This window comes from Tetrahymena thermophila (genome assembly GCF_000189635.1).
Source record: "Tetrahymena thermophila SB210 genomic scaffold scf_8254545, whole genome shotgun sequence".
NCBI classification, from domain to species: domain Eukaryota; phylum Ciliophora; class Oligohymenophorea; order Hymenostomatida; family Tetrahymenidae; genus Tetrahymena; species Tetrahymena thermophila.
Genome location: NW_002476317.1, coordinates 173,004 through 197,824, shown reverse-complemented (window position 1 = coordinate 197,824; position 24,821 = coordinate 173,004). Strand labels below are relative to the sequence as shown.

General features: G+C 23.5%; 7 protein-coding genes across 7 annotated transcripts; 4 read left to right on the top strand and 3 right to left on the bottom strand. All coding sequences in view use genetic code 6, as the record gives it.

Moving 5' to 3' along the window:
* Positions 1–204: 204 nt before the first annotated feature.
* TTHERM_00148920 (CHCH domain protein) lies at positions 205–757 on the top strand (the record flags this gene model as incomplete). Its single annotated transcript, XM_001021527.2, has 2 exons — positions 205–289; positions 408–757. The coding sequence occupies exons 1-2, from the start codon at positions 262–264 to the stop codon at positions 755–757; spliced, it is 378 nt and encodes a 125-aa protein (XP_001021527.2). The 5' UTR covers positions 205–261.
* A 366-nt stretch (positions 758–1,123) lies between these two features.
* TTHERM_000148919 (hypothetical protein) lies at positions 1,124–1,418 on the bottom strand (the record flags this gene model as incomplete). The annotated part of the gene is made up of 2 exons (XM_012798963.1): positions 1,124–1,216; positions 1,272–1,418. 2 exons carry the CDS (start codon positions 1,416–1,418, stop codon positions 1,124–1,126), a joined length of 240 nt encoding a protein of 79 aa, XP_012654417.1.
* Positions 1,419–1,730: 312 nt separating this feature from the next.
* Positions 1,731–6,572, bottom strand: TTHERM_00148900 (hypothetical protein; the record flags this gene model as incomplete). The annotated part of the gene is made up of 8 exons (XM_001021525.3): positions 1,731–3,277; positions 3,338–3,556; positions 3,604–4,115; positions 5,216–5,367; positions 5,422–5,724; positions 5,781–5,928; positions 6,107–6,230; positions 6,479–6,572. 8 exons carry the CDS (start codon positions 6,570–6,572, stop codon positions 1,731–1,733), a joined length of 3,099 nt encoding a protein of 1,032 aa, XP_001021525.2.
* A 1,668-nt stretch (positions 6,573–8,240) lies between these two features.
* TTHERM_00148890 (protein kinase) lies at positions 8,241–12,359 on the top strand (the record flags this gene model as incomplete). The annotated part of the gene is made up of 5 exons (XM_001021524.1): positions 8,241–8,490; positions 8,653–9,011; positions 9,070–9,387; positions 9,563–11,267; positions 11,323–12,359. 5 exons carry the CDS (start codon positions 8,241–8,243, stop codon positions 12,357–12,359), a joined length of 3,669 nt encoding a protein of 1,222 aa, XP_001021524.1.
* A 683-nt stretch (positions 12,360–13,042) lies between these two features.
* Positions 13,043–15,493, top strand: TTHERM_00148880 (hypothetical protein; the record flags this gene model as incomplete). Its single annotated transcript, XM_001021523.1, has 1 exon — positions 13,043–15,493. One exon carries the CDS (start codon positions 13,043–13,045, stop codon positions 15,491–15,493), a length of 2,451 nt encoding a protein of 816 aa, XP_001021523.1.
* Positions 15,494–16,280: 787 nt separating this feature from the next.
* On the bottom strand, positions 16,281–19,412 carry TTHERM_00148870 (transmembrane protein, putative; the record flags this gene model as incomplete). Its single annotated transcript, XM_001021522.2, has 2 exons — positions 16,281–17,363; positions 17,568–19,412. The coding sequence occupies 2 exons, from the start codon at positions 19,410–19,412 to the stop codon at positions 16,281–16,283; spliced, it is 2,928 nt and encodes a 975-aa protein (XP_001021522.2).
* A 1,452-nt stretch (positions 19,413–20,864) lies between these two features.
* TTHERM_00148860 (WD domain, G-beta repeat protein) lies at positions 20,865–24,358 on the top strand (the record flags this gene model as incomplete). The annotated part of the gene is made up of 2 exons (XM_001021521.1): positions 20,865–21,692; positions 21,917–24,358. 2 exons carry the CDS (start codon positions 20,865–20,867, stop codon positions 24,356–24,358), a joined length of 3,270 nt encoding a protein of 1,089 aa, XP_001021521.1.
* Between the last annotated feature and the right edge of the window lie 463 nt (positions 24,359–24,821).

Here is a 24,821-nt window from a genome sequence, read left to right as displayed (position 1 = left end):
AAAAAAAGAAGAAGAAATGCTACTTCGATATGATTATTTTACTAGATACATTCATTAATTAGTATTGATATCAAAAATATATTAAAAGAATCTGAATTATTTTACTTTTATAATCAAATAAAGAAATTTCTAATTTATTCAATATTAGTTAAAAGATTTAATTAATTTCTTTAATCATTTTGTATTCAATTAATAATATATCTTAAATATTTAGTATTTTATTAATTTAATTAAGAAAACAAGCAATAGTTTTTTAATATTATGTCAAGATAGTCTTTTAAGGCTCCTGGTAATCAATCATTTAGTGTTAAATAAATAGAATATTGAATTTAGGAAGTTGGCTTAATTCATTATAAACATATGCCAAAATACAACTGCTAAATCTTTTTTTGTTAATAATCAAATAGATAAAGGTAGTTTTCCTCTTGATCATTTCCATGAATGCGATGAATTTGCTAAAGCATACAATTCTTGCGTTTTGAAACATTAACTCATGCCTAAAAGATGTAGATAGCATTAAATAGATTATTTAGGTTGTAGAATGAAAGCTGGACTTATGGAAAAAGAAGAGTTTGAAAAGCTAGGTTTTACTGAAGAGAGTTCATGGGAAAACGAAGAAGCTGAATAAAGATATTTGTTTAATAAGATTCAAAAGATAAAGGAAAAAGCTTAATAAAATGTTAATTAAAGAATGAAGGAAAAACAATAAATGGGGGATTAAAAAGTTGATTATTCAAAGCCCGAAGGTTTGAATTGATTCTTAAAAAATAATTAGTGAAAATGCAATATAAAATTTGTAACCATATTTTTATATTCATAAAAAGTAAACACTAGTATAATTATAATGATAAATAGTACATTATGCGAATCAAATAAATTGCAACAACCTTATTCAGTTCAACGGTTGAATATCTATTATTGCTAAAGTAGCATAGTTTATTGTTTAATAATTTTAATAAAATTTGATTGGCCTTTTTTTATTTTGTATTTTTATAAAACTTTAAATATTTATCAAAACTGCAAAGAATTTAGAATATCATTTTATTAAAGAATAGGTTTGAAGATGGTATTTATTTGTTTGCAAATATTTTTACTTACATAAATTTAAAATTTTATTATATTTTCAATACATATTATTCTTTTTAAGCTTTTATTCTCTTTCTTTCTTCTATTCTTGAAGTTGTTTAATCTTTTCTTGAAGTGCTTTTTTTTCTACCTAAATTTAGAAATAATGAAATGAAATTACAAGAATAAAATGGTTTATTATTTACGTTTAGCTTTTCGCTTTCCACATTTATTTGATTTTCTAATTAAACTAACAGAGAATTTTCATTTTCTATTTATGCTATTTACTCATCTAATTTTCTTTCTTACAAATTTGTTGTAATTGAGGTATCTTTTCCTTCTTTACTATTCATTTAAAACAGATTTTTATTACTTTAATTTTAACAAAATAATTAGTAAATTCTTTAAAGAATTAATTCTAGATAAAAAATTAAAAGAAAACCTAAAAAGTTAGAAGTAAATCATAACAATATAAAGAAAGAATTCTCTTATATTTAATTCTGTACAAAATAATACAAAAAATAATTTTAATAACTTAAATTTGTTGAAATTCTATAATGAAGTTGTGATCTAATGAGAGTTTTTGTTTTAAATTAGGTAGGTATGTTTAATTTATATATTAATATTTGTTTTGTTTTGAAATTTTTGAATGTTTGAAATTTAAATCATATCTTTTAAGGAGGCTAAGGTTTTTGCTATTACTTCAAAAGAGGATTGGTTTATTAAAATATAAACATGCTATTCTACTAAGACTAGATTTGACCTTGTGGTCTAACACTTTGCTGCTACACTTATGGTAAGTTAGTAAATTGATTGTTTTATTATTAGTTAAGTAATGGAGGAGGATAAGTAGTAGATATACCACCTGCCTATGGAAAGGGTAAAGTGTTTAGTTATCCAGTTCTCTTTTCATAGTTTGCTTTATTATATGCAAACGTGTTTTCTAAATTTCTCTCTCCACTTTTACTTAGTGCATACATAGGTCTAACTTTATTTTACATATTAGGTACTGGTCTACCTTAATATTCAGGATTATGCATGAAGTTGCAAACATTATATCTACAACCCATAGCTGAATGATACATTCTACAAGGTATGTGCTTTTTACTTTCTTCGTTTTAATGTTAGGCAACACCGGAATTAGGAGTAGCAATTTATTTTTAATCGTTTTAATCAGGAATATTAGAGTTAAAATTAGGCTTATTTTATTGATTTTATAATTATTTTTATGGAATAAAAGTTTTATTTTAAATCATTTATGAAGGTTATCCTAAGTTATTTTAATATCCTTAATCTTATTAGAACTATTCAATCGGTTGCTTCTATTGATGTTGAATATTGTTACCCGTTGCTTAATTAGGTGGTATACTATAGTTATTTTATTTAATGTGATGTTATTATGGCTATTAGTTATTGTTATTGAAATTTCTATTTTATTAGGGATAGAATTAGTTATTAGATGGATTGTTTTGTTAAGAAATTGGAGGCTAATTAACTGGTCTATGAGCCTAAGGACCAGCTCTGTTATTAGTATTATTAGGATTGTAGCTAAAATTGTTATTGTTTTAAGGATGCTAATAATAATTTTAATGTTCCTATGAAAAATTTTAATTTTATATACCATGGAATTATTAGTTTTATTCTGGGTTTTGTTAATTAAACTCAGTGCCTTATTATGAATGGGAATGAGGAGGAGGCACAATATGCTAGTTGTTTTAAGGATTATTATTACTTTAGAATCTTTAGGAGGCTCCAAAATTATTTTATTAGGCATTAAATGAATTGTTTCCTTGCATCTACTTAGGCTAATTATTTGAGAAGTTATTATTGAAATTATTAGAGAAAGTTTATTGAGGATTAACTTATTAGCTACGATACTAGTTATAGGTAGTGTTTTAAGAATTTTATTGGTTGTAAGATGTAGAAAAAGGATTATTAATAACAGGCTACTAGTTTTAGCTGTTTGGCAAACTGTTATTGGCTGGTCTATTTATAAAGTTGCTATTGAATGGTTGCTATGTGAGGGGATTTTAAGGAGGGGGAATTGCTGGTTTTTCTTGTTCCTTTTTCTCTTCTACAGCAGGGCCATACCTAACATTAGATGGAGTTGAAACAGATTATCTTTGATGCCAAAGCTTTTTTATAACATTTATGTTTTGGTAAATATTTTAAAGTTCTATTTCTGTGAGTCCTAAGGCCTTAACTGATTATTCTAAAATAAAAGTTGGTTAATAAAATTTGAAAAATAATTAGCTATTTAATAAAAAATTACTTAGCTCATCTCTGCTGTTTTTATTGTGCATAATCAAGTCAATCAATTAGTTGAAGGTATTCTGATTTATTTAACTTTTAAGTCTCTCTTCGTCTTCAGCTTGCTTTTTCTTTTCTTGTATCATTTTTTTACGTTGTAGTTCTTTTTCTTCTTTAGAAATTTTAAGAATACTTTTAAGAATTTTCTTTTCGACTTTCTACTTTTGTTGCTAATTTTCACCTAAAAATAATTTTAATAAAACAAATTTGTTTTAAAATTTAATTTACTTCTTATTGCCATTTCTATAATTTAAATGAAATCATTCTCATCAATTTTATTTAAATAAACTTATTTGGGTTATTCTTCAGATATTTTATCATTAATAACATTTTCGTAAGAAGGAGAAGAAGGAATCTCAGCATCACTTCCATATAAACTTTGTAATTTACAGAGTATTCTCTATTTATGTAGCTCTTTCTCAGTTGATTCTGAGCTGAGGATTTCAAAATATTAAGAATGAAGACCTTTTAATTTTTATGGAGTTCTCCATTAAATGTCTTCTTTCATTTCATCGAGCAATTATCTTTCTTTTCTTTCAGACTCCTTTTATTGATTTCTGCTTTCTTTTTCGAGCTTGTTTTCTCTTTTCTTCATATCTTAACTTGTAAAAATATGGCTATCAGACTATTTCTTTTAAATACACTCTTCTTAGTATTTTTCTATTTCTTCTTCAGTCAAATCAGGCATAATTGGTTCATCTTCTTTTCTGAATCTCTTAACTTAGTCAGTGTTAGCGAACCTTTAATAAAATTATAAAAATTAATGAAAAGATTTTTTAAAATGAATTATAATTTAAATCTATTCTAAAATTTTTTTTAATTATTAGAGCTGAGTTGTATTTATAATAATTAAATTTGTTGATTCTTAGCTAATTATTGAATATTTTAAAATTAATTGTCTTAAGGGTTTAGTGCTAATTTAGGAGCAGTCAAAGTAAATATTTTGATATCTACTTTAAAATGTAAAAGCTTAAAATTTTTAGTAAAGCATGTCAATTCGTGATAATTATCCATTTATAGATAAAGATAATATTTGATAATCTATTATCTTTAAAAAATAAACAATTAGTCTATATTGACATGCAAAACTAACCGCTAACTAACTGAAAAGTACACCAACTTTTTGTACTTCAGTTAAATTTCAATTATTATTTAATTTTTTCTTTCTTTCTTTTTGTAAAATAATAAAATTATAATGAATATATATTAACTTATGCATTAATATTTATGCAATTATAATTTATTTCAGCTAAAAACTGCCCTTTAAAAACACTTAAAAACCTATTTATTGAAAAAATTATACAATTAATCAAATTTCGTCCATATTCAACTAGCTAACCAATCTACACTTTACTTTAAGATATTTTAGACACATTTTTAGACTGGCCATATTATGATTAAAATAATCCCAATATTATTTGAAGTATTAGTCAAAAGATAATACTTAAAAAAAAATCGTCATAAATTGATTGAGGAAGAACATAAAATCAAACTAGCCAGCAGCAAAAAAATAAAAATGTCTTATTGAGTATATTTGTTTATTTATTTAATTATTGTAAGAAAGTAACTCAATAGAAAGTACTAGATGGGTTATTTATAATGAAAACCTATTATTTCATTCATTATTCAATTTCTTCATTCAAAAAATAAAAATAGTTAGTTCATTCTTTGAATAAACTTTTTAAAGAAATTTTAATATAATGAATGTACTTAGTACTCAATATGACTAAGGAGATAAATAAATAAATAGCTAATCAATTATTTTTAATAAAATGTCTAATAATTTAGCTTGAATAGATTTAAATAGAACAGATTAAAATAATTTATCATCATTTTATACCTGACAGATTTAGCTCCTGGCTTTTGGTTAAGATTTATATTGTTATTAAAACCAGTGCTACCTGCGTTTCCGTTATTGTATTTTACTTTTTTTTAGTTAGGAGGAGAGTCTCCTCTTTAAAAGTTATTAGCTCCATATTTACCATTATTACCCTTTTTTATAAGTATATTAAAATTAAAATAAAAATTTAAAATTTAAATATTTACTTTTTAAAAGTTGTTGCCCTAGTTAAATTTATTTTAGTTAAAGTCTTTTTATTGATATTTGTTGTTCATGTTATTATTGTTATTAGCAGCATTAAAGCTTCTCTTAACGTTTAATTTTTGCTATTCAGACCAAAGTTACTGTCTTTTAAAGTTGGGGTCTTGACTTCTTTTTTTAAATGACTCAAGCCAATCGTTGATGATTTATTTGTTGAGGTTATAAAACTTATAAAAAATATTTAGTGCTTCGTTGTATTCACTATTTTGTTAGGCTATGTGCATCTTCTCTATACCTAGTCCGAGATACTTTTAATAATTTATAATAAAATTATGACTCTTTGATTTTAATTAAATAAACTTACATGAGCGTTTTCAAAATGTTCATTTTTTAGTGTAATTTCCTTTAAAAGAGCAAAAATTTTCTCTAAAACCTCAGAATTTTAAGTGATGTTATCACTTCCTTCATAAATCCACTCACCAAGAGTCCTAAGCCCAGGAGAGCTATAAAATCTAATTTAGTTAAAGAATATATTAATTACATAGTTTTTAGTTTATAAAGTTTTAATAGAGTCTATTTAAGGCCTATTTGAATGTGATATTATTGGAGGGAATAGGAGGTTAGAAGAAGAGGAAAATCAAAAAAATAAAGAAATATTTAGAAAGACAAAGAAAAAAAATAAATGAAAACCTGTTGAGTATAGGAGATGGTGTTTCAGAAAGAACCTTGAGATCATTTAATTTATCTTCGTTAGTTTTGCAGTTTCTGAGCTAGAAGTTGAATCTATTAATCATCTTGACATCAGTCAATTTTTCTTTTTTATTAAAAAAATTTATTTTATTACTTCATCTATAAAAAATAAGATTTAATCTATCTATCACTATAAAAATGTCTTAAAACTAGTTTTTTTTAAACTAATTATATAAAAATCTTTTAATGATGGACTGAAATCAGTCTTATAAAAAGTAAAATTTTTGGTTTAGCCATGCTTGATAAGAAAAATTCCAAAAATTTGCATTAAATGCCTTCGATATGATAGATATTTTTTAGGATTATTTATACCTGTGATACGAACGAAATCTGTTTATTGAGCATCTTCCTCTCTTTCGGGAGAACTCTTTTCTACTTAAATATCTTTATTTTTTTCTATATCCATTTTTTTAATTCACACAAATTTTCTTTTTTGTTGTTGTTATTGATGTTTGTTTTATTTGAAAGTCAAAAAAATGTTTTTTAAAAAGTTAATTTTGCAATTAAAATGAAAAGAATCTTTTTTATCTATGATTTTTTTTGAAAGTACTGCAGTGATTAATTAATCAATCAATATGTTATTATTGCAGTTAATGTTGATATGGACGATGATGATGATGATTAACTGATAGAATGGTTTATTAGTTATTTATGAATATATTTATTTTATAAAATATAAAATGAATGAAAAATTTTTATCAAAAGTTATTTAGCTATATATATTAAATCTCTATGTTGAACAGAATATAGATGATTTGCTATATGGTCTTGCTATTGTTTATTCTTGTATTTTATCACAAATCTAAATTAATTTGATTGTTTTTCCTGTTTTTCTTCCTAACTATTTAAGAGATAGATAGCTCTGCCTTTTTTTCTAAAAAACTTTCTTTTTAATTTTTTTAAAATAATAAATATAATAATTTCTTTTCAGTCTCTTCCCTGTTCTTCATATTACTAATTTTGGCTAATAAGAAATATTTTTTGATTATTAGACAATAAGTGTACAAAAAACTCCTCTATTAATTAATTTGAATAAATAATTTAATCAATTAATAAATAAATAAATTCACAAAACAAAATACATTTTCAATAAAAATTAAAATCTTAATCAACATATTTTCAGTTTAATTTTTATAATCTACTTTAATTTAATTTATTCGCTTTTCTCTAATAGCTAAATATACACTTATATTTTTATTAAAAATATAGCAAATTGTTTAATAATTTCTTATTTAATAGAGAAAAATTTTTTTCCAAAATCCTCCAAATAATTTTATTTATTTATTTATTAACTTGTCTAGCTTTTAAATAAAAGTAATTAATTAAAAACTAAAAAATAAATAATATTTGAAATTATAACTCTTTTATTTCATAACTGATTTTTAGAATATTTTTTTATATTTATTCTAATTAAAAAAACGTAAATTAAAATTTTGATTCTTAATTTATATAAAACCTAACATATTTACTCCTTTTTTAGTAATATTGTATATCCAATAAATAAGATTTATCTAATCTATATACCTTAATTTTACATCAGTTATTAAATTATAAGTTTAGTCCAAAAAAAATATCATTAAAATTTTGAAAATTAAATTTTTTTTTTTATCGATCATAAATTTATTTGCTTTTTTTATTGATTTTATCGTAGTTATATATATCTATATTATTAGATTTTTTAAATTTATAAATAAATATATAAATAAAAGTAAAATATTTATAAGAAGCATAAAAATCAATTATTTTTATATTATTTTTTTTTGATTTACATTTAAGAAAGAGAATCAATGTACAAGTAATTTATATTTTGAAAATTAGCAGTTGATTAAGACAGAGTGAAATGTGTATCAAAAATGCAAAATATTTAATTAAAATGAATTGTTGATTATTCATACATGCATACATACATTCATTATATTTGATAATAATATTCAATCTAATTTTAAAACAAAAAATAAAATCAAAATTTTAAATAGGAAGAATTCAAAATAATCAATATTAATTATATAGAAGTAGTATAATAACCAAATATTGATTTAGGGTAGCTAACAAAAAAATTTAAGGATAGAGTTAAATGGGAAATTAAAATTCTGATGTGAAAGCAAATGCAGATGAGCATTCGTAACTGATGGAAAATTACATTACTGTCAAAAATATTTAGGATGAAAAGTATGGAGAAGGAGTTTTAATGCAAAATAAACTTACAGGAGCATATTGTTTGTTAAAAGAATATAACTCTACAGATGATTATGAATTTGAAAAAGCATACTCAAAATACAAGAAAAGATAAGAGTTAAAACATGAAAATATTGTCATGCTTCTAGGTAAATATTTCAATAATTGCAACTTTACAAAAATATTGAAACTTCTTATTCTATATTTTAAAAAATGGCAAATTTAGATAGATAGATTGCATAAAATAATTCATTTGATTTATGAAAAATTAAATTACTTAAAATAAACTTACAATTTTATCATATTTATAGGCATAGCATAAAAGAAAGAGTCTTAACTATGCAGCACATTTTATAAATTGTATGTTCTTTATGAGTATGTAAACGATAATCTAGAATAACATATTTAGCTTCACTAATAAACTGGTTAGCATTTTATAGAAAGTGAGCTATGGGATATTCTTATGTAAAGCGTTTCTGCATTAAGCTACTTATAGTAAAAAGGGATTACTCATTAGAATATCAAACCATCTAATATATTCTTTGACTAAAATTAAATGGTTAAAATTGCTGATTCTTAGGTTATTTAATAAATGAATACTTTTTCTTTAGTTGCAACTAACCCAAAAGAACCACCTAAAAACTCATATCTTTCTCCTGCTTTGATAGAGGTAATATCTAAACATATAATTTATACTTATTTTTATTCATTTTTAATCATAAATTCAGGCATTGGCATAAAATAACTGGTCTCCAAACCATGATACATCTAAAAGTGATATTTTTAGTCTTGGTATGACTATCATAAGTGCAGGTTTACTCGAGGATCTTGATTCTTGTTATATTTACTATCCTGAACCAGCTTTCTAAGAAGATATTTTTAAATAAAAATTTAATTAATTCAAATCAAACTACAGCAGCAAACTAACGAATATCTTAGGGATAATGACATCACTTGGTGAAGAAACAAGACCTGATTTTAACTAGTTATGGAATTAATTGTAGTAATTTTAAGTTAAGAATCCTCACTAGCCAAGCAACATTTAAGTAAATAATGAGCTCAATGTCTTATTTAAATTATGTTTAATTAGTTAATTTTTAAGCACTTATGGTTTAAATTCAAAAAGTTCATTAAATATTGTTTTAATTTTATTGATGATTAAGTTCAAATGCATTTCATTCAAATAAGCTTTTAAATTGATTGATTATTTTATATGAATAGGTTGGACATGAAAAATAGAATTATGACTAAAGCAACCCACAGCTAGACTTATAAAATAGATATTAAAATCATTATATCCATGAATAATAAAAAGATTTGCATTAAGGTGAAATAGTTGGATAAAATAATCATAAAATGAAGTAATCTCCAAGCACACAGCCAAAAATTGTTAACGAGGACAATGAAAATGTTGTTGATGATACAGAAGACTCAGTTGATTAAATAAAGAGATAAAATCCTCAAAACTACAACAAAAATTATGCTGAAAAACAATAATTTAATTAATTGGCTTAGCACTAATAGGAAGTTAGAACTCCAGCTGTGCCTTCAAGGTCTATATCATAATCAGGTAAAATAGAAGGAAGTAATCCTCTTAAAAATAGCAATTTGAATTAAAATAATACTATTAAAACAAACTATGCGGTTAAATAAACTAGCAATATTCTGCCTCCTTCAATACAAAGTACTTCATCCGTTACAAACAATAGTTTATCTTCCAAAGCACTTGCCCCTGTTAATGCTAATTTTTCTTTACCTAGTCATCCTATGAGTAAAGATTTTGAAAGTTTATAATCATTGCTAATGAATGTCAAGACTATTTATATTTGCAAAACCTAACCAGATGAAAATACTGGAGCTATAGAAAGAGGAACTGTGCGCTAAGGAGAAGTAGAACAATTCTTATAATCACAACAAAATAACAACCTAAATAGCTAATTTAATATAGATAATACTTACAATAACAATAATAAATATAATTAATAATAAGCTCTTAATAATACTTAGCAAAAGGCTTCTAGCAGATCTAATAGTTTCTATAATAATTCTTCGAATATAAATTATAATAACAATTTAAATGGTAATATGAGAAGTGGTAGTAGTGCTAATTTACATGCAAACAATAATATCACAGGTGCAGGAGGTATGCAATCTCAAAACTAAGGAAACATAAATGGTAGCATGCAAAAAAACAATTCATTCCATAATAATAGCTAAGCTAATTCTTCGCTTTTAAAGGATCACAATGTTTAAAACCTGAATGATATTTCAAATATTCACAACTATTCGAACATTGATGACTTTAAAATTAGTAATTAGTAATCTAATATCTTTAATAATAATCCTAAATTGTAGTAATAAATAACTTCTACAACACCCTACAAAGCTCAAAATCAATACCCATAAGAAAACAAAACAAAGTTAGATGATTTATAAAATATTAAAATTGTTAGCTAGCAAAATAAAAGCTTTAGTAATAGCTTTTATGAAAATAATTTAAAAAATTAAAAAGAAGATATAATCAAAAATAATCTGAATGGTATTAATTCTACTCCAACAACAGTAAATAATAACAATTTATCATCTTATTTACCTTAATACTAAGCTAAGAGTATTAATTTGACATCTAATAATACTTCATTTAGCAATATTAATAATCAATCAAAACCTGCTTAATCATCGTTCCCTCTAACACAACAGTTCACAATTCCTTAATCAGCAAACGATGGAAAAAATCTTCTTACTAATTTTGAAGAACTAAAATCGAAACTTCAGGAAGCTGAATTAAAAGCCAAGATGGAATATGAATCCAAATATGGATAAATAAGTTCTAATGCTACATCAAATTATGGCACAGTAATTTAATAAACAAACGATTATTCATAAAATATAGATTATTCAATACAATATGGGAAAGGAAATACAAGTAATTTTTTAAACATATTTATAAATTTTTAATATTTAATTTTATTTAAAATTAGAAGCAAACAATAATATTGATGACATTATTAAAAAATATGATATCAAAAATAACAATAATAGTAATAATAATAATAATACATCTTATGCGAATTTCAATTAAAGCTAAAGCAGCGATGGAGATTAAACTCAAAAAAGAAACCAACAATACCTTGGAAATTCTGATGGATAAAATAATTAATATGTTATTTCAAAAAATTTTTCTTCTTAAATGATGAATGAACCTGAAGAACAAGTCAAAAAATAAAAATAAGTAATATAACACACAAAATAATAATCAATGAGTGACGCTGCTTCAAGAAATATTACTCCTGTTTCTAATGTCAAGACAAATGGTGCCCCTACATTTACTCCTGTTACTAATGTTTAGAGCTTCTTAAATTAATCAGCTTAATCAAATCATAATTATTAACAATTTAGTCCTATGCAATCATAACAAAATAACTAATCCTAATAATATAAAGTTTAAGAAAATCTACCAAACTTTAATTACCAAAACTCAGATTATAATAATAATAATTAATTCTATTCAAATAGATTCAATAATGAAATACCAGAAGTAGTTATCGAAAATTATTAAAATGGATCTAGATATGAAGGTGAAAAAATGAATGGTTTGAGACATGGATAGGGAAGATTCTTCTATCAAGATGGTGGTCTTTATGATGGAGAATGGAAAGATAATAAAATGAATGGTAGAGGTGTGCTATATTATGCAAGTGGTAAAATTGCATATGACGGATATTGGGAAGAAGATAAATTCCATGGTTTTGGAGCACTATTTAACGAAAACCCTGCAGAATTGCTTAGTTTCTTTGATTATAGGGATTTTGATTAAGTTGACGAATACTGGATTAAATACGATGGAGAATTCAAAGATGATAATAAAGATGGTTTTGGAACTCTCTATCTCTCTAATGGAGAGAGGTTTGAGGGTAGTTTTAAAAATGATTTTGTTTGTGGTCCAGGATCTTTTTATAAAATAAATGGAGAAAAAGTAGATGGAATATGGTAAAATAATAAGCTAATTTAATCTTGAAATGATTGATAATCGATTCCTTTATTCTTTTTCTATAGAAATTAATATATAAATATAAATAATTTTGATAAATAAAAAAAATAATTAAGAAAGTAAATAAGTTAGTTTGTCTATATTATTTTATATCGTTTATAAATTTATTGATTTAAAGTTTCTTTATAACTAACTAAATTTAGTTTATTGTGAAGATTTGCTTTTAGAAATTGATTATTACTAAAAAGTTACTTTATATTTTGTTATCCTTAAAAAATATATTTGCCAACAAAAATAATTAAATTATTGATTTCAAAATAATTTTAGATTTAAATTAATGGAGAAAAGTGAATTAAAAATTATTTTTTAGGAAATGTAGATGTTTATTTACAATTTATTATTTAAGCATTGTTTTTTGCAAGAAGGTAATTAAATAATTGTATGGTTTATTTGATGTTATTAACTACAAACTGACTTAAACATCATTGAATTTCAATTGTTATATTTTTGTATGAAGAATATTTTCTTTATATTTCTAGTAATGTAGAATCAATTGAATTGGACACCTTAAATTTTTTTCTACAAAATTATCATTTTGTTTTCAAGTATTTGATTTATTTTGTTTACATGGCTAAGATTGATAAATCTTATAAAAAAATATTTAATTAATTTTGAGATTAAGTTTATAGATAGATAGATAGATAAAGACTATGACATCTAATGCTAATAATTTGAAATTAGATTTTAATAAAATTTCGAGTATCCATTTCTTTAAATCTGAAGAGTAGAGTCCTCTTGAAACTCCTACTGACAGTGATAAGGACTAATAAGAAGAATAGCTCTCTCCAATAAAAAAAAAAGCCTTGATGTTTTATTCTAGGCTTGGAAAATCAATAGATTTCGCTAATTCACCAAAAGATGTGAAACAAACATAAAAGACATAGCTCTTACAGAAAATCGATATTGTAAATACATATAAAGTTAAATAGTTATAGAATGGAATTCAAAAAGAGAATAAATATGAAGCAGTAACAGGTTCTAATAACTAATTTAAGTTAAATTTTGGATATAACTCTGTTCTACCTCATAAAAATTAAATTGAAAATGATTCTTTTACTTAATCTTTGCAGCTTGATTTCCGTAAGCCTAATTTACAACAATAAATACAATAACCTGCTATTCACTCAAATACTAACAGTGCTAGTACACTATCTTCATCAATAAAACTCTGTAATGATTAAGAAACTAGTAACAAGAATTAGTTTTAGTCTTGCATTAGAAATGGCAAAAAGCACTCTTCGTTGAAATTCTAGCACTCAATCACAGTAAATTAATAATAGATTTAATAAGAAAAGTCTGAAAAAGATAGAATAAATTTAGAAAATTAATAAAAACTTTTAGTAATTAACACTAAAAAGCCAAATTTTAATATTGATACAGATTAATAATTGAATAATGGTTTAAGTATATTCCAAAATGAGTTTATATAAAAGGTAGCTTCTCTATCTTCTATTTAAAGTCCTAATGCTAGCTAAAGAAATTCATTCTCAACTTTATTGTCTCATAATAACTAAAAATCATTACTATAACATCAAGAACCCTTTACTTTTTAAGATCACTTAAATTAGGTTTAGAAAAAGAAATATTAATAGGATAAAAATAATTATTCAACAAGTAAAAACAGATTAAAATAAGAAAATATAAATTCAGAGTAAACTCCTAATTATCAATCTTAAAAAAACACAGCAGATTCTAAAAATTAGACCTTATTTTTTTAAAAGAGTCACCAATAAACTTAATACAAAAATAACTAAAATCCTGATAATAGTAATATAGTTAACTATTTTATATCTCAAGTCTAATCATCTATTTCAGTATTACACTAAAATAATAAATAATTAATAAATGATAAATAACTTTATTCTTCCAGTAACACTGAAGTTGATTAAAAGATGTTTAAATAACACTCTGAATCAGAATAAATTATCAAAAATTCATCCTAAATTTAAAGTGCTTCTCTATTAGATAAATCTGATAAAACTATATCATCACCAAAATCTGCTATAGACAACCCTATCAGACCAAATAACATGCCTTATGAAAGAAGAATTAAATTATTTTAATTAAATAATTAGTTTTATCCATAAAAAATTAGTAAATAAGGCAGTAGTCTATCTCCTTCTCGTTAAAAAACTAATGTCATTTAGTATAAAATAAGTGATAATCTATCTCCAAAAAATATTAATAAATAAACGAAAAATGTTTTATACTCTAAATTAAATTCTGTCAATAATAAAGAAAGCTAATATTATTAATCCGAAAATGAAGAAACTATTTAACAAATATATCCAGAATCTTAATAAAATATAAAATCGTTTTCTTAGTTTTCTTAATTTGAGAATTTAAGTTAAAAAATAAAAAACTCTTCATTAACAACAATATAAAATATTATAAAAAAGGAGGTCAATAAAATGTCTGATTTTACACAATTTACTATAGATAATTTTACTAAAAATCAATAAAATATCTCATTTTTGAACTAAAATGAGTTACAGAACAACTAAATATATAAAAATGATAGTATTTATCAAAACAGCAACCATTTTCTTTAAAAATAAAATAATCTTACTTAAAAAATAGTAATTGTTGATTAAAAAGAAAAAGACTGCTCGCCAAATAATGCAAATATAATGATTTAATTAGCTCAAATAAATAAGAAATCTTCCAACAATTAAATTTAACTGTTTGAAGATATTGAAAGCTCTCCTTCAAGAAAATTGAATTCAATTCATTAGTAGAATATTGAATAAAGATACCGTGTTCGGGATTAATATTAATAAAGGAGTTTATCATAAATATGCCCTATCAACAGTAGACTATCCTTTACTAATGCAAACGCTTCATAAAGTAATACACCTTAACAAAAGCTTGCTGAAGGGAATACAGAAAATACCTTTAGTGATTTTATTTTTTAAAACTCAAGTTAGAAAAGCTCCACTCTCTAACTATGTAATAGTAGCATAACTCCAAAAAATTAAGATCCTGAAAAAAATAGAAAAATTCTCAAATGTCTATTCCTAAAAAACCCTCAAGAAAGCCCTTTTAAACTAATATAAAAACAAAGAAAAATAAAAAGCAATAATAACTAACTTTAAAATTGAAAATTAAATAATATAAATAATAATATTGATTTTAAGTATATCAAAATGATAAATTAGAAATTATTTATGAATTAATAATCCAAATTATAGGTTATTCATATATTTGAATAGTCAGTCATTCATTATATAAAACTATTTTCATTGTATAAATTTATTAAAAAATGTAAATATTGAAACTTTTTAATTGTATTTAAGTGATTTTTATCTAAAAAACCAAATTTTAAGCTCAAAAGAAGCAAAAGAATTATAGTTAATTATTTTATATATATCTTTTAAACTTTTAGATCACATAAACAAAAAATATTTGTAAATAAGTAAGTAAGTATATTTTATTATTAAAAACTCTAAAACGTCATAAGTTATAAAAGGAAAATTTAATATAATTTGAAGATTACTTTTTGTTAAAGTATTTGTTTGTTTTTTGTGAAATATAAAGGTAAGTCTAAATTAATACTTTCATACCAAAATAAATGATTATATTTAATTCAAAGTAACAAAGTAGCTAATTTTAATTTTCTTAATTAAATAATTGAAATTAATTTTTAATAAATATTTATAAAAAAAAATTTTAATATGATTAAATTTAGGATTTTAAAAAAATTTAAATAAAAAATTTAATAACTGAACATTTGATAGAAAATTTTGATAAAATGAATGCTCTCTATTTTTGATGTAACATATTTATTCTTATTAAGATTATTATGCTAAATAAAATATAAAGAATTAAATCTTAAACTATTAATAAATCAAATAAATAATTTTTATAAAATATTAATGTATAAAATGATCATATTATTATTTCAGCTATATTAACACCCTTAAAGATATCTTTAATAAGATCTTTAATGGCTTCTCTTCTGTAAGAAATATTTTATAATGTAGGAATAAATTAATAAGCAATCAATGCTCCATCCTCGTCAGTTAATTCAGATACATATTGTATTTTTTCAGCTAAAGAGGGATTAAATATATACTTAACTAGGAGACTTTTAATACTATCTTTTTATAGCTTTTTAGATGCACGGCAATCTAAAATACCTTCTTCAATTACATCGAAAATGTAATTCAAAATACGGCAAACGACTCTTAGCTTTTCAAGGAAAATTGGGATGTTTTCTATGAAGATTTCAAGGAAATTTGTGTGGAGATTAATATTTTCAATAATAACTTTTCTAACTTATTTAAGATAGTCCATAGGTTAATCGCGTTCATTAAGCTATGATTCAATGTTCAAATCATGCTAATTCAAAGAAATACATTCTTAGGAATTCAATTATATTTTGTTCAAAAGTTACAAAAGTTAAGGAATATCTCGATTGAAAAGTGAATGGAAGTATTTATTTTTATATTCTTCCTTTAATTTAAATTTCATACTACATGTGTTAAAATTCTATGTGTGTTAACTATTGCTACTATGATTACTATAATATAAATTGCCATTGCCTTGGTTGGTTTTGAAAGTTTATTCTGCTACTTCTTCAAGAGCAGATTCGAAAATATTATCAGAGTCTAAAATTGGTTGAGAAATTTAATGCTAAATATAATCTTTAATGTTGTCTTTTTCCATAGGTCCGAATATTTGCAAATAATTAATGATCAGCTTTTAAACTTTCATGTATGCGTGATTACGATAATTTGCTTTTGATTCATAACTTTTTAATTATTCTTACCAATTTGCATTAACATTTAAATAACAAATGTCATTTTCAAGTAGTTATAATAAAAAGGCTATATCACTGCTCATGTATATCTTAAAATCATCATATTCTTCTGCATCTTTCTACCATCTCTATACAATTGTGTCACAAAGACTATCTCCTCCTCCAAGAAGAATCATCAATTACAATGCCAATAAAACTTCATCATATTTCTAAATTAAAATTATTATTTTAATTAAATTCATATTTTTTTTATAAAACTAAAATCTGTTAAAGAAAAATCAGAATGACATTAATTTCTTCCTAATTATAATTTAAGCCAGAAAAATATTTTTTTTTCAAATTAATTTAGCTAGTATTCTGACTTATTTTAATTCTTTGATTAATTGAAGAAGAAAAAAATTCAATAAATTTACTTTTCCTTCAGGAGAATAGAAAAAATTTTTAAATTCAGTAAAAGTTAGAATCAAATGATTTGATTGTTAGCAACTCTTTTCCAGCATAGAAATAAATAGTTCTTTCATAAACACGTAATTGTGTAACAAGGATGAGAAGGATTTTATTATAAAAAATCTTTCTTAATCATCTGCAAAGGGAATGGATTAAATAAAATGCTAATTAATATTTTTCATATGGGGAACTTCTTGCATTGAGTTAAGAATTAAATGGAGAAACAAAGTGGTTATTGATAGGTCTGTTTCAAGCTGTTGAAATCCTTTGAGTTTATCATCTCTTCTAATTTTATGAATCCAGCGAATTTCTTAAAGATAAAATGGTCCTACTTAAGGAATTTAGGTTTTGTTCTAGCAGAGGAAAGTAGTGAGTATTTTTTAAATCCATGTTGAGCATTTTGCACGAATTAATATAATGTCTATGTTAAATGTCATCCAATTTACTAAGTCAACTATGTTAGAGTTACTGACTGTTGTTGTTTCGTTAGTCTCTTAAAATGCTAAAGATTTTAATAACAATTCTAAAATATCATCTCTATATTCTTGGAAAAATTGTTAATTGTTTTATTTGTTTTCTATTATGTTCATGATAATTAGGAATAAATTCTATAAAACTTTTTCTAAATCCTAAAGATCACTACTGCTTTTTTAGGATAATTAACACAAATTTTCAATGATTCTAAATGCAAATCCTTCTTGTATCATTTATTATGCACAGCTTTAACTAATGCCACTGCTTAAAATTCTGCAGATTGGAGAAGGTATCAGTTTTCTTCTATGCTCGTTTTAATGTGTGTATGTTATTGATCCTTGAGATTTGAAGTTTTGAGTTTAATGAGAAGACCCTGGACCACCTTTAGTAACATTATGAATAGATTGCTGCAAAGAAATATCCTAACGATGGGAAATATGCTGATTATGGAAATTGTGCTATGTACTTTCATCTGACCTAGAAGTAGAAAGTTCATTAAGAGCTTAAGTAAAATTGCTATCGATACAAGAAACAAAATTTATATTTTTAGCTATACACATCTATAAAAAGAATTAAAAGCGATTATCGTAACTAACAAGCATTTATAAGATAGTACAGAATTTTTCTTATGTTTTTATGCTCATTAGTTTTGTATAACGGATAATAATTTCAAAATAATTAGTTTCATATTGCTGTTAAGCATGAGAAGGTGGAACGCTTGATCTGAAATCATGAGTCAAATGTAGCAAGTCGCTTAATATCATGTGATTGAATGTTCTAGCTATAAGTCCTCTTAACAACTCACATTCGTATTAGTTAGAATATTTAAGTTGCTATAATAGCTAATCAAATATCATTTCAAATATGTGATCAATCATATACAAATAATTTGGCAAAGATCTAAGTCTAATTTATTCTTAAATAAATTTTAAAAACTAGTTGAATAACTCAGCAAATAAATCGTAGAATCTACGACCAAATTCTTTGGCAAATTCACCATCAGAGTTTACTTTGCTAAAGAATTTTTCAAGCTTGATTCCTTTATAGATAAACTTAGAAATGGAATGGTTGAAATCCTTAATGATTTTTTTCTCTGTTTCTTCACAATTGTGTTTTTGTTTAATTTCTTTAGGTTTAACTATGAGTGATTTTTCATAATTCAATTTATACTTATTCAAAAAGTTAGTTATAACTTCTTCCTTTTTGATATTGCAATTTTAGTATACCCAATATGAAACTCCAACTAAGCCAACTAAACCTATGCTTCCTCCTACCATAAGCCATTTCTTTTCTAATTTCAAGGAATGAAGCATAGCTGAAAACTCAAATCCCTACATCTTCGTTTAATATTAAAAAAATGTGCAACTTTCTATCTATAAGCTATTCCTTTAAAACCTAAAAATATCTTTGCTTTTATTTAAAACTAAAATTTTAGAATTTGTTTCTACTTAATTAATTATAAATTTATTTACCCTTAAAATTTGATTTTAAGTAAATTATCTTTAGATACATTTCAATTTATTTTAAAAATGTTAATTTATTTATATTAATCATTAAATAATAAAATTTGTACAGTAAATCAAATTAATTTGCACTATATTTGAAGTATATTTTTCAGCAATATCATTTATTTATTCAAATACTATCAGTTAGTAGGTAAATACGTAATATAAATCATCTTACAAGGATATGAAATAAATAAAACAAAACAATAAATTTATAGTTTGTTAATGAATGATAAGTATAATATTTTTTTAAAATGTCTACTGAAGATTTCTTCATTTAGCAGAAATAATACTGACCTTATTTAACATGATTTTATTATTCTAATATAAAAAACTAATTTTTTTTATTGTATCTGCAAATTTTTATAGGCAGTCTTTGGAACTGCTGAGAAGTATTAAACATTTTTTTAATAGTTTATATAAATTAAACATTTATAATTAAATAATAATCTATTAAAGACCATTAAAAAAACAAATTCAAATTATTTAACAAATATTCTTAATAAATAAATTTAGACGAAAAAAAATTTTTTTCTGATAAAAAAAGATCTTAAAAGTATTTAATGTTAAAATATTGAAATAGATGATGCTGAATTGACATAATTAAATTCATTAAGATTAATTAACTGATTTATATTCTTAATTTAAAAATCTTTAAATTTATTAAATGGTTTTACAAAATAAAAATTTTTCTAAAAACTTTATTTATTAATTTTCTAAATTATATTTTATTTTTGTCAAATACATAATTTAAATTTTGAAAATTTAGAGCAATTTTTTGTAATTTTTGCATAAAATTTAAAAATATTTTTAATAATACTATTTTAACTATTTTTTGTTAAATATATCAAAATATATCAGAAAATAAATTTTTTATAAATATGTACATAATCTTTAATTTAATTATGTTTATTTCTAAATATTATTTAAATCATTGCTAATAAATAGCGATGATTATTTTTTAACTCTATTTAAAGCGTTTATAATATATTAAAGTAATCTTATTATTTAATCTATAATATTTTAGATGACTCACCAATATTCTTTATTAACGATTTATATTTACGATATTAACTTAAGCCATTAACTTTAAAGTGAAAGTTTATGCTATTTTGTAACAGGTTAGCAATTATAAAATTTAAACATTATTTTTAATTTAATAGATATTAATATATAAAATAATTGGATCATATTAAGTTAACAAATAATTGATATTTAAAATTTCGATTATCTGAATAAACAAAGGAAATGTCAAAGAGGTAGAATATTTTTTAAAGCCCTTAAATGAGGATAAATAGGCAAATAGACAATAATTTACCTACTCCTCAATCCATAGCTATATCTCCCCCTGAAACAAAAAAAGATTATATATTATAAACGGATAAATCATTTGATAATAATAACCCAGATGAAAAATATAAAGATTAAGTAAAGCCATCTATTAAGCCTAGTATTCGCTACACTAGGGCTTAATCATAGCAAAAGGGATTGCAGGTATAATCTCTTACTTAGTAAAGTATTGCACCTATGCTTTCAAGTGGTTTTTAAACACTAAATACAAATTAGCTATCAAGGCCTACACATACTAATGGAAGTAGTGGAAATATTTTGTTATCTAGAAGTAGCTTATAAAGCCCTCCTCGCTCAAACCCCAAATAATCACTTAATCAATAATCTGCACCTGGATTAATTAAAAATTACCTCAGATGCTGCCCTTCACATAGTGATGAAGGTTTGAAGAGAATATGCTCAATTCCATTTTGTAGTAAAGATATTCTTTTGTGTGGAGATTGTATGTACGAAGATCCTGATCATACAAAAATGCACTAATAGGACATTATGTTGGTGAACGAATTTTTAGATGTAGTTGAAAACGAAGGAAATAAGCATAATTGGAAAACTCTATTAGAAAAGCAGAAGGAAGTATTTAGCCAAAACACATATAATTTAGTAAAGTTTCCTGAAAAGCATGCAACATAATACGGAGAATATATAGAAGTTCAAAAAAAATTGATTTAGAATGATATAAACATTATTTTGGGTAAATTTTAAGCACATTTATAAAGCATTGAGAACGAATTGATTTAACTCCTCAACCAGCAACTGCAGAGTGTAAAAATATTTTACGTTTTTCTTTTAATACAGTTTGCATATACTTCATCGAGTTTAAAATTGATTTGCTCATTACATTTATTTGAAATCAATTAAACTGCTAATTTTTTTTTTGAAATTTAATTGATATTATTAAAATTTATCTATACGTTAAAAAAAATTTTTCAGCAAAAGATTTTAAGTAGAATTATTTTAATTAAATTTTATTAATAAAAATTAAATAGGTGTGCTAACAGCTTGAAGAACTAAAATCTGAAATTTTTAATGTTTAAGAGCTAGATTCAAAAATGTATATAAACCCAAGAGGTTACTTAGAAAACTAGCTTTAAATGAACTAGAATATGAAAGAAGTTAGTTAGTAATTTAGATGGATTCGTGATATTTTATTTGGAAACAAAATAACTATAGAGAGCCAGAGAGCAAGGGTGTAAAATATAGAATAAGTTGGTATTTAACTTTCAGAATAGCTGAAATCTCCTCCTTAATATACTCCTCTATCAAAAGAATCTTTAAAAGTCATAGATAAGAGAATTAATTAGCTAGCTACTAACGCAACAAGCGAAATAAGGTCTTCATTAAAAAATAATTAATTTTACCAAATAAACACAAGTGCTGCTAAAACTGATAGCTTCAAAAAGAAGCTAAATCCAAATATGCAGATTTAAGATAGTATTTAGGTATATGATTTGAATAATCATTAAGGTGTTAATGGAGAAAGGTAGATTTAAAATACTTTATAGTCAATGAATCCTATCCACTTAGCTTCAATAGATTCTTAGCAATCATAGCAATATACAAAAGAATATTTGATTAACAAAGTACTAGAAAGTACTATAAAAGACTTTAACTAAGAAAATTTACCAAATGGTTTTTAGTATTTGGGTTCGTCAAAGCAATCTGAGTATGATTATGGAAAGTAATAGTAAAAAATGATGACATTTGCAGGAGATGGCTCAGTAGTAGATTATACAACGCTAAAAGAAAATTAAGATGAAAAAATAAAGCATACCTCTATAAAAAATATATCCAATATACCCTAGACTCTGAGCAAAGATAATGAAATAATTTAAAATAGTGAGCCTTTTAGTAGGGGTAACAATTTTATGACAAAATAGTTGTAAAGTTATTACAATAATAATAACGATGGTTAACAAACTTTATAGAAGAATTAGAGTTCATATAAAAGCTTAAACTCAAACTTTTAGCAAAACTTAGATGAATTAGAAGCTGTAACTCCATTTTAGAACGTCACCCCTTAAAAATCACAAAGTTCAAATTGGAAAGACTACTCAAATTCAAATTAATCAAGCAATTAGTAGGTTTAGTAGTTATAGAATCAAGCAATTTAAAATTTCAATAATAAAACACCTTCTTCTCAACCCTCTCCCCCAACACAATAAATAAATTTAAATTTGCCTTTATACTAATAATACTAATCTGTTTAGAATAATTTAGAAACAATTCCAGAATTAAATTAATCTAACTCTGTAAATTCACTTTTTTCATAGCAACTTAGCAACACTACACATCCTTTGCAAGATATAGAAATTATGGAAGGAAATAAATCAGTTAGAGTAAAAACAAAGAATAACAATTTTATGAATCTAACATAAATTCCAAAAGAAATTTCTTTGCAGTAAGAAAAGGTAAACTGTCTTTGTGTAGTTGGAGGAGCTCTTATAGCATGTGGAGATAACAAAGGATTTATAAAACTCTATAATATTTCAAATCAGACTTGCATAGGTGAACTTTAGCCTCACAAAACTAGTATCTCATGTATAAGTTCCTTTTAATCAGAGTAGCCTTATATTCTAAGTGGATCAGCAAGCGATAGTTTAATCCATTTATGGAATATCATCAATGAAAAAGGAAATATTTCTTTAAGAGAAAGCTAAGAATTAGTTTAAGGCTAACAATAAACAAGCAAGTAGAATTTGAATACTAATTTTATTAGTTCGTTATTTGATGAAAGAAATATCATAGCTGTTGTTAATAATTTTTCATCTATATGTGTCTGGGATACTAAAGTTTAAAAAAAGGTTTAAAATATCAAACCAATTATTCAATAAGGCGACCTTTCAACATCTTAAGTTACAAGTATTCACTCAATGGGAAAAGTTATGTAGTCAATATTAATAGGGTATAAATGCAGTAAAGTTGGTATATATAAAGTAGAATATGATTCTGCAAAAGCAAGAGTTGAAGAAAATAAAATTAAATAAATAGTATTACTCAAGCAAGTTGATTTAGGAAAGGGTAATGTCCCTTCAAATATTTCCTCTTTATTCAATAGCAAAGTATTCATAACTATTAAAAAAATGGTATTAGTCTGGGATACAAAAACATTTGAGCTTTGCTAAAAAATTGATTCATACTAAAATGATAGTTCAGTATCTGACATTTGTGATATCCTTGTTGCTTAATACTCAGATAATAACCAGAAATATTCTGTTATTTAGATATGCAAAAATGATAATAGAATAATTATACAGAATCCAAATTCACAACCAAGCACAAAGCATCACATAAAAGATTTCAAGATAATAGACTCTGTATTTAAAGAGAAGCTTCAATTTTGTAAGAGCCATTTAAATGAATTATTCGTAGTAAGCTTAAATTAGAACAAAAATACTTTAATATATTGGAAAATGTTTGAATCTTAATGAAGCAATTAAATAAAAGTCATTTATTTTATATGTTCGTTATTTTGTCTATAATTTATATTTATTATTTGTTTGTATGATAAGAGTTTAATCATATATATAATTTAATTAGTAATTAATTAAAACCTAATTCATAATTAACTTAGCCTAGAACGAAAATTGATACTTTGAAATTTTGGAAAATATTAGCAAAAAAATGATAAAAATTTTAAAATGTTAGGAAAAAAATGATAAAATTTATAAAGTGTTAGGAAGTTTTAAAATATTTGTTATTTTGTATATCATTAATATCTATTTATAATAATATAAAAATATAAAATTAATTAAATCTAGATTTTACTTTCTAAATCATATTCAATTTAAATGAGAACAAAAATATTATTTTAGCTTTAAATAAAATATTTAAATATCTCCCTCAAATAATCAAGATATACATTCATAAATTATTTTTTGTATTGTTTATTAT